Genomic DNA, 9,871 nt, shown 5'->3' on the forward strand with positions numbered 1-9,871 from the left:
TTCATTTTAAAGATCCAAGTTTTTATTCAAAAACTTCTTCAACGAATTTGAATTCATCTTTATTTAAACTTAACAAAGTAATCTCTAACATCCCAAATTACATATTGTATAATAACATATTAATATTGTCACGTTATACTGATATCCGTTGTTATACTATAACTAATATTACTTTTAATTTTTTAAAATTAAAAACAATATTACACAATATAATAAAAAAGGGTATGAAAAACAAATTACAAATCAATAAAACCGGAACATATAATCATCATACCAATGAAGAATAACAAAAGTTAAATTTTTTTAATTTCTTCATAAAATATTAAATAAAAACAATTTCACAAAATACTTCACTTGCTTCTTCTGAATGTCCACTCTTCTTCTTCGTGCTGTCAAGGTTTTGGAGGCTCAGGTTCCTCCTTTGCAGCTTCAGTTTCAGGATTTTTCTCTGCAACTTCTTCTTCCTTCTTCTCTTCTTCAGCATCTATCTCTTTCTCTTTAACCCCACTTGTTTCTTCACCTTCTCCAGGTTTTTCTCCTCCCTTTGCTGGCTCTTCTGTGACAACAAACGTCGAAACTTTCTCCAGCACAAACAACACCGGTCCGGGAACTAGGGCTGCTCCGTATTTTGATGATGCTTCAACCACCGGTTGCGATCCCGGAAACTCTGTGTAATTGCATGCATAAGTGAACCCAGATTAATAATAATAATAATAAAAAAAAAAAAAAATCTTACCAATTTTCGCTAGATCTTCAAGAAACTTGTGCACTGAAGTGGAGTGCTTCTTTAAGCCTGCTTCCTTTGGTTCTTTAAGAAGAGTCTGCGTAGTTTGGAAAGCAAAACAATGTAAAAGGCCAAAGAGAAAATATACGAAAGTTTCCAGCTTTTCTTGGTAGAAAATTTTGTTACTTTGTAAAACCGGGTAAATGAATAATGAAAATTTACAGACGGGTTTTGTTTTATGATCTGGGTGGACGATAAATTTTGGGTTTATTAGCGAGATCCTCTCTCCAGAGCCTAAACTAGTATTAAATATATAATAGTTTTACCATGAAAACCGTCTTTTAGAAAGGTTTAAGAAGAGAAAGAGACGAACTTTTGGAAACTATAGCACAATGGGTATTCTTATAACCCTAAATTAATTCGATATTCATTCTATAATATGAGTAAAATATACCAACCTTGATTTCAGTGGAAGAAGCTTCATAGATTTCAATCACTTTAGGTTGGAGCTCAGTTTTCTTCTCTTTAAACTCCTTATTGATGTCTTCCTGGACACATTAATATTCAAGCAACAATCAGAAAAAGCAAAAGCTAAGCTTGATTCCAGTTGAAGAAGGAAAAGAAAAAAAAAAGACCTTTGAATCATCAAAGGACTTGCAGGCTTCAGCAGCAGCAGCCTTTTTAGCTCCATTTTTCTCGAAGACCTTCTTGATCTTTGGAAGAACTTTGGATTTCCAGTACCCCATTTCTAGAAAATTAAGGAATAATGAAGAAATAACAATGGTGGCAGAGCTTGTTGGTTGTGTGTGTGTGTGTGTGTTGTCGTCTACAAAAGCTTCACTCAAAGTCGACCTCAGAGCAACTGACGTTTGAGCCAAACTGTCGTTCTGAATTTATGGCTCCATTAAGGTGGTGAAAATGGCTTCTTCATATAGACATGCTTTCCTCTAAACCACTCCTTCTCTTCCATCTTATTTACCAAATATGCCCCTGAATGTAAAGCTAAGGGTGGATCCTATCAAAATTGGTTGGACTTGAATCTACCACTTGGTTTAAATGAGCTGATCTTAAATTAAAACTCTAATTTGATAATTTAGATCAAGATAAATTAACGTCTATTTGATGATACTGTTTACTTTATCGATAACAATTTTAGCCTTTAATGACATAACACAAGCTCAAATAGGTTGAGTTCAAGTTAGACATTATGAATTTTGATCCGAACTCAAGCCAATCTTAGTCACGTTTCAGATCGAATCCACCCCTATGCAAAATTTTGTGTCCTTACAATGTATACTAAGTTGTATACTTATAGTAACGTATCACTTTAAATCATTCAATTATATAATAATACATTATTGTTTGTACAAAAATTAATATTCATTATAATTGAACCCAAAATCGTCTCATGTTCAAACTTGTTCAAATTAGTATATAATATCGTTAAAAAACTATCAATATAACTCCAATATGAGTTCAAAAAAAATAAAAATAGATTAGTTCAAGAATTTGAATCAATATAAATATCAGTATTTGAGGGGAGGGTATAATGGTTCACATGAATCTTGAATACACCATTGAACATAGTTGGATTTTAGAAGAAAGGTTGGTGTTGTAAATAAGTGAAAGAACCCAGGGCAAAACGGGCAAAACGGAAATACGGTGGGAAGGTGACAGCTGGCAATCATCTGATTCCAAAGGTGGCAATAGGAGCGTGGGGCCTCATGAATTCTCATTGCTTTAATCCATCCCTCTGATGGTGATGGTGTTGATTTTCTCCATACCGATCTTTAGGAAGTATAACTGGTATTCAACCGCAATCAACTCCTGCATCACCAAACATTTTTATTTATTTTATCATAGATTGGGGAAAAAATCGAATATCCCTTTTTTAGGGTTTAATTTCCCATCAAATTCAAAGGTAAAATTGAGTAATAATATAAAACACAAAAATACGACCGAACCAAAAATATCCATTAGCTGTGTCATATCATACTGATACAATAATAAAATTATGTATATATATTTTTTAATATATCATAATGTAATTAAATGATTGTAAATTAAAGATAACTCATTTATCAAAATTCTCCTATTTCCTTTTTGTAATTCAAGGCAAAAATGAGGGGGGTTTTGTGCAGCAATTACACAACATTTCTCATGAAGCCTTCATTTGGTAGGCAAATCCAACCAGAAAAAGGAATTGACAGCCCATCTTTGCAATGAAGTGACACTAATGAAGACTTTTTCAGGAGCCAGAATGTTGAGTGTCAAACTTGGCCAGCCAGCCAGCCAGCCAGCAAAGCTTCATTTTTATTCAAACCAATAATCAAACTTAGTAAACACATGGGGATAGTAATAAACAGCTTGACATTACAAGGAATGCCAGATAAGAGCCAGCCAGCCAGACTGATAACTCACTGGACACGACAACAACATCAAGTTAACTTGTCATGTTTCATGTTCCAGTGCTGGCTGGCTGCTTGTCTTGTTCCTTACATTACAAATGTTTCGGTAACATCATCGCTATCAATCTCGACACCTAGACCAGCAAAGGATTTAAGAGTACACACCACTGCTAGAATGAATTCAATGAAACTCCATGGAGAAACACACAGGAGAATTCATAGGTTTTATCAGTTAAGAACACAGTTCTCGAGAATGATACTCACCTTTTACAGGGTGAGCCTTCCAACTGTGATGAGCAGGTGCTCCAGCTTTTTCTGCTATGAATATGATTTTACCATCTTACTGTAGCACTGACTTTCCGGGAAGTATATATGACTAAAGTTACATTCAGCTACATTTGACGTTTTGTCGATGCATTTCAACTTCAATCAATAACATAGTTAGGAGCCACAGCTAGAATTCTATCACTGCTACTTTAACATGGCGTGGTTGTACCTGTAATAACCAAGTTCTTGAGTTTAACATGGAAATGCTTAACCATCAAAAACAAGAATGGATAGATGGCTAAAATCAGACCTGAGTTTCCAAATGACTTCGAGCAATGGCCTCAGACAACCTGATCAATGCCTCTAGCTGCCTAACCGTCATGCGATACGCAACTCTACCACCTGGAGCTGTATCAGCCCTTCGCAGAGCAAAATAAGAGTCCACTAACAGCTTCCTGGCTTCCATGCTTAGCTGAATTACATCATTCAGGTTATAATAAGATGAAGTAGGATGACAGAAATCTTTTTCCTTTTACAAATTAACTAGAAAAAATGTCATGGAAAGATTAAGAAACAAAACTTTTGGTTTCAAAGTTTTTGCAAATACAATGTACCGCTTCAGTTGTGCAGTAGTGAATGCAGAAGCAAGTGCATTTTCATGCTTCTGATGAACTCTGACAATACGGTGGGCGATGTGATAATCAGTTTGATCATCAGGGTCATCAATCATTACATATACCAGATCAAATCTCGAAAGAATAGTAGAAGGAAGGGCAACATTGTACTGGGGAAAGAAAACACGTCAAAGCTAACTAGTCAACTTAAAAAGACACCACACTTACAGCAAAAGAGGAGGAATTCAGTTGAATGGCTTCAATATAAAGAATATTCTAACCTTAAGTGGTTTAGACTTATCATAGCGGCCCCCAGTAGGATTAGCTGCTGCTAGAATTGATGTTCGAGCATTCAGTGTTGCCTGTATCCCTGCTTTCGTAATGCTTATTGTCTGCTGTTCCATGGCTTCATGAATTGAAACCTAGACAATCATTTATTTATCATTGATAATGCGCATAGCGGGAAAAGGGCCTCTACATAGAATATATGAAATTACCTGGTCCCTGATGTCCATCTTATCAAATTCATCAATGCAACAAATGCCATTGTCAGCAAGCATCAGTGCCCCTGCCTGAATAGACAGACAATTATCAGTAAACCAAAGCCAGAAGGAATTAAGAATGGAAAATTACATAGGGAAAGTACACATCAGAACAATCAGGCTCTTCTTTTTAACATGTTTCTCAGTTTTCTGTACCATTTAATCCTCAAACAAGTTTCTATAATTGGTCTGCTTTTTGATCTATTCCTACATAACGTAATATGATGATACATCTCAAACGATGTACTACGAAATTAGCCAAAAATGATTATATTTCTTGCCTGGTCAAGCATTTACCAAAATTTGTCTGTTTAGTGTTGTACTTTTTATCATTTTTAACTAATGTGAGACTCTGTTTCTTGAAAATTTAACGAGGCAAACCTATTTAATATTACATTTCTACATATTTCAAATTTACATTCTTTCCAAGCTGAGATGTCTTAATAATTGCATGGACTAAGGATAAGGTCTGAAACAGATTCCCGGATAATGACTGTGATAGGAACCTAACGCTGCCACAACAAGCTATCTGCTCCAACTCCAGAGAATGAAGAAACCAGCGTGAGAAATAGATGCAGAAAGTGTGAGAATGTGATGTAGATAACACTGCTGAGTGTAAATCAAATGTAACTCAATGTAACAGCAATGAAATTAGTTTTTCTTGTATTAATAAGTACTTCAAAGCGAATTCAATCTGGTTCCTATCAGCTCAATGCTAGCACAATCACTTACAGAAAAAAATAATAACAAAAATCAAGAACAATTCCACCAGCTTTCGAGACGTTCAATGCTCTACTTTTTCAATTTTCTTTTTCCTCCTCTGCTTCTTTTTCTGCCTCCTGCTTATATTCCCCCATGATTTCATAACTGCATCCTCTCTCTAAGGCTGCCACCTCAGCATACACACTCTCAGTGGTCCTATTTTCTGAAAGGCTGGGCACTGCATCCTCTTTGTTGTCTGTTGCTTGTCTCTCCAACAGGTTTTTGCCATCTGTTAGCTCTCCCATTTGGCCACTTGTTCTCCCCATTGCAGCTCTCTTCTTTCCTTTCTTCCTCACATAAACTCTTTCTCTAACAGACTGCAAACTCAGGAAATTTTTAAGTCATTCAAACTGGCAAAGGCTTCAAAAGTAAAAATAAAAAACAGTTAAATTGTAGAGGTACAAAATTATCCTATTAGGTAGTCTCTTACTCTGAAGATTATGATGGATGGTGGTATAGACATGATCTATTGCAAATGTCATGACTACCTAGGACTGAATAAATTCAAAAAAAAATTCTTCAGGAAGAACAAATTAGAAACAAATTCTGAATGTTACCACAATACAGAATTCCCCAGTTTCTGGTTCTTTGGCCACAGTTGCAGTCAACCCTGCAGCAGAAGAGGACTTGCCTGATGTGTAGACAGATCTAGGAACTATACCAGAAGTATACCTGTGTGCAAACAAACCAATTTTAAGAACTTCAAGTAGTACAAATAACAGGATCTGGAAAACAGAAAATGAAACCGAAATAAGGAAAAATAAATAAATTGTCATACTTTAGGAACTGAGATTTAGCACAGCTGGGTTCTCCAACCATACAAACATTAATGGCTCCTCTCAGGTTGATGCCTTCATGAGTCAACTTGTGGACACGCCCCAAGAGCATGAGCAGGATGGCTCGCTTGATATCTTGGTGACCAAAAACTGTTGGAGCAATGCTATCAACAATCTTATTGAAGAAATCAGGCACATTTCTCATTCTTTGGATTTCATCTATCTCTTCTGTCTGTTAATTGAAATGAAGCAGAGCCTTATTGTTAGTTGTTCTTACTAATTAAAAGATTTCTACAAATTAGAATTCTACAAGTATCTCAGATAATCTTCAGGGCAAAAACAGTATGCAAACCATGCAATTTATGAAAGTTATAAGATCCACAGCTTATTAGAAAATATGAGAAAATTAGATATTTACTTTAAGCAAGTTAACGGGAGAGAAATAAAACAATTTATTACAATGGAGCACAAACAAAAGATAATTGTTACAATTTTCATTCTATGAGTTGGGAAATCATTCTGTAAATATAGATATGAACAAAAATAAGTAACTGTAAATGAAACTTTCATAATCACAGCTTAGGCTGGTAGAAAAAATAGGAAAAAGTAATAGTGATATTGAATCTTCAACAAACCGTGAACTGATATTGTTCGTCTTCATCAGCATCCTTCTTTCTATTTCTTATGTCAGTATCCCTCCTACCATCAGCAATCTAAAGAAATAAGAATCATGAAACATAAAACATAGATTAATCCAACATATTCATCACAAAATTTAATTAAAAAATCGGAAGACAAGCAACTCTTTTGACCAACCTGAACAGAATTTGCAATAAAGGCGAAGCAATAGGACAGTCTCTCACTCCTAATGCTCGAAGACCCCTCACACCATCTTGTCCAACAGCAGAATTCTTGCACTGATTAGCTTCTGGACGACATTCTGCTCTCTCCCCAGGAGAGGCCAATGCCATTATATCAGGTATGACAACCACAGTACCAGTGAAAATGACCCTGTAATTCACAAAAATCCATTTAATTTCTATTAAAGGAAAAAAAGTTCAAGATAGACTAAATGCATATCCAATGGTAAGTAGATGAGCTTACGTGTCTCCAGCCCTAGCCTGTTCAACAATGTCATGGCGGAGGATAACATCCAATGATCTAGGTAAAGATCCAGCTGGAATTTCTTTGGAAGTCTCCTGCATCCTCACCCTCTGCCAATCGGCAAACTTACTTTCTTGACGAAGCAATGCCCACTTATTTCTATTTGAACATGTGGCATTCACACAAATAGTGGGCTGAAGCCAGATAATTTCAACAAAACAGCAGTCACTACCGTCATTCAGTAAACAATTCTAATTTACACAATAAAAAAATAAATAAACATCCACACCACGCCAAACCAACCTCAGTTTAGTTAAATTGCTGCTCAACATGCTTGATTACCCCTCCACAATCTAAGCACCGGAAAGGCCCTTGTAAAAGCTCAGGCGGAACCTCACTTGTGCGTGTCACAACACCAGTAACTGACACGAGTTTCCCGATTTCTGCTGTAGTCAACTCTCTCAATCTGTCCTTGATCACACACACACAAACTTATGCACTCTAATCCAAATGTTCATATTTCCATAAATTACTAAAATTCATCAAATTTACCCAACAATAACACTCTAAAACCAGAATTAAACCCTAAATCATGCAATAATCGATAAAAAAAGATACCTTGTCAAAAATGGGATGTTGAAAAAGGCAACATTTATATCTTTGTTCGGATTATCATCCGAAATGAAAGTCGGGTTTTGCTCTGTGACAAACCTCTTACACGCGTTCTTCAAATATGGCTCAAATCTATTACAATCACAAAAGGGCATCATCCTATTACAAAACTAAGTTAAATGGCGGAAAAAGAAGAAACGAGAGCAAGAAAGAAAAAAAGAACCTCAAGTATTCGTCAGCGATAGCCTTTTGAAGAACGTCGTTGAAGCGCATAACGTGGGAGAAATCGATGAACATGGTGGTCGATTCATTGGCTCGCATGGCTTCAATTTCGGCTTCGTAATAGACTTCTCCATCCAATCTAAAGCTCTTCAGAAACTCCAAGAAAATGTTCTCCACTCTTATGGCTTTCTCGTCGACTAAGTATCCACCAAATGCCTCCATTTTTTTTTGTTCGTTTCAAAGCTTCACCAACTCTCGGTAGAAAGAATACCCTATTCGTCAGTTGGGTTTCAGAGGAAATAACGTTTCATTGCTGTGGGTCTCGTTTGCCGCGGAAGTCACCAAGCTTTCGCGCCAACAGCTTGAATGGCAAGTGTGGGCCCGTTCTTTCTGCAATTGGGCCTTTGGGCCTGATTGCTTTCTAGGCCCGAACCAATTAATAAATCAAATTTATGATTCTCATAAATCAAACTGAAATTTATTTATTTTTTCAATCAAATTTAAAAGAAAGCAAAAAAATTGGACAATATTGAACAATAATCAGTGACTATTAAAATTATATTCATAATAATATAATAATAAATTATTTTATTGAATAAATGTAAATACTAGAAAAAGATTACACCTTCTCTTTATCATTACATAAAACGATAAATTTGAATTAAATCAAAACTAAATTAAGGTATTTAATGCCAATAATATATTTATACAAGCATATACATATCGTTAACCATTTTGATAGTCATCCAATCAAATGCAATAACTAAAATGATCCCAATTATGTGTGATTGCTACTAATGTAGATGTTCAATAATTTTATTAGTTTGGTAGTTGAATTGTGTATTATATTATATATCAAAAATTTAATTTTTTATATCATATATAAAATATTGTATCGTATCGTATGATATGTTTTTAAAAAATAAAATAATAAAGTATTAATAAAATAATAAAAAATCTAATTGACATGTATCAATTTGAAAAATATTATAAATACTATTAAAAATTTAAAATTTTTCATATACACTTTTATTACATCATCATTTTTCTCTAAAAAGTGTATCAATTCGTATTTGTAGGATATATATCGTATTGTAATATATTTATCTTATCGTATGATACGTCTATTATATTGTATTAATTAAATATATTTCATAATACGTATTATTTTACACATATATCTATTGTATCATAGGATACTGATATTGTGCTTATTAGACCATTAATATAAAGTGCTTTAAAACCCCGTTTGGACTAGGTGGAAACAGATGATAAATCTAATTTAAATCATGACTAAAACTCATTTTTAGGAGTGGATATGAACTAGATTGAGCCTGAACATCTCTTGGCTCAAATAGAAAATAGTGTGGCTTGAGTTCGTTAAGCCAAAATTAACTTCGGTTCAAGTTTGACTTGAATAAAAAATGTTTTAGTTCGATTTCTTAACTTGAATCAATGGTTTGAATTCATCACTCAGTTCAGTTTAAATTCATAATTTAAATTTATGACTTAGATTTCTGACTTGAGTTCTTTATTTATTGACAAAATAATATTGTTTAACCCCAACAATATTTGAAATTATTGATTCAAACTACGAATTCGAGCTAAACCGAACTACAAATTTCAACTACTAATTTGAACTATGACTTTGAGTTTATTTGAGTCGAATTAAACTACAAATTTAAACTATTAATTCGAGTTATGAATTCGATTTAAACACCTCTTAATTTGTATTCGGTTCAGTTTAAAACACAAGCCAAATTTTTTATTTTGAATTTAACTTGAATTGAATTAAATTAAATTGAATCGAGTCAGATTTTGAGACTAAATTAGTTTAGAT

General features: G+C 34.3%; 2 protein-coding genes across 2 annotated transcripts; both read right to left on the minus strand.

The window, feature by feature from the left end:
• Positions 1-227: 227 nt before the first annotated feature.
• Positions 228-1,644, minus strand: LOC123227965 (plasma membrane-associated cation-binding protein 1-like). The gene is made up of 4 exons (XM_044653134.1): positions 1,360-1,644; positions 1,183-1,272; positions 737-821; positions 228-667 (listed from the first exon to the last, which is right to left on the minus strand). Exons 1-4 carry the CDS (start codon positions 1,468-1,470, stop codon positions 393-395), a joined length of 561 nt encoding a protein of 186 aa, XP_044509069.1. The 5' UTR covers positions 1,471-1,644; the 3' UTR covers positions 228-392.
• A 1,429-nt stretch (positions 1,645-3,073) lies between these two features.
• On the minus strand, positions 3,074-8,351 carry LOC123227966 (DNA replication licensing factor MCM6-like). The gene is given in 14 exon segments (XM_044653135.1): positions 3,074-3,628; positions 3,710-3,871; positions 3,980-4,183; positions 4,295-4,435; positions 4,511-4,585; positions 5,875-5,989; positions 6,096-6,325; positions 6,729-6,806; positions 6,910-6,947; positions 6,950-7,104; positions 7,198-7,391; positions 7,501-7,663; positions 7,816-7,941; positions 8,033-8,351. Coding segments are annotated over 14 exon segments (1,944 nt in total). The 5' UTR covers positions 8,254-8,351; the 3' UTR covers positions 3,074-3,586.
• Between the last annotated feature and the right edge of the window lie 1,520 nt (positions 8,352-9,871).

This window comes from Mangifera indica, chromosome 10, assembly GCF_011075055.1.
Source record: "Mangifera indica cultivar Alphonso chromosome 10, CATAS_Mindica_2.1, whole genome shotgun sequence".
In the NCBI taxonomy this organism is placed as follows: Eukaryota; Viridiplantae; Streptophyta; class Magnoliopsida; order Sapindales; family Anacardiaceae; genus Mangifera; species Mangifera indica.

Coding starts and splice junctions, on each gene's coding strand:
- LOC123227965 (XM_044653134.1), bottom strand. CDS start 1,470: ATGGGGTACTGGAAATCCAAAGTTCTTCCAAAGATCAAGAAGGTCTTC. Junction 822..1,182: donor CTTCTTCCACTGAAATCAAG/GTTGGTATATTT, acceptor CAAACTACGCAG/ACTCTTCTTAAAGAACCAAA. Junction 668..736: donor TGAAGATCTAGCGAAAATTG/GTAAGATTTTTT, acceptor GCAATTACACAG/AGTTTCCGGGATCGCAACCG.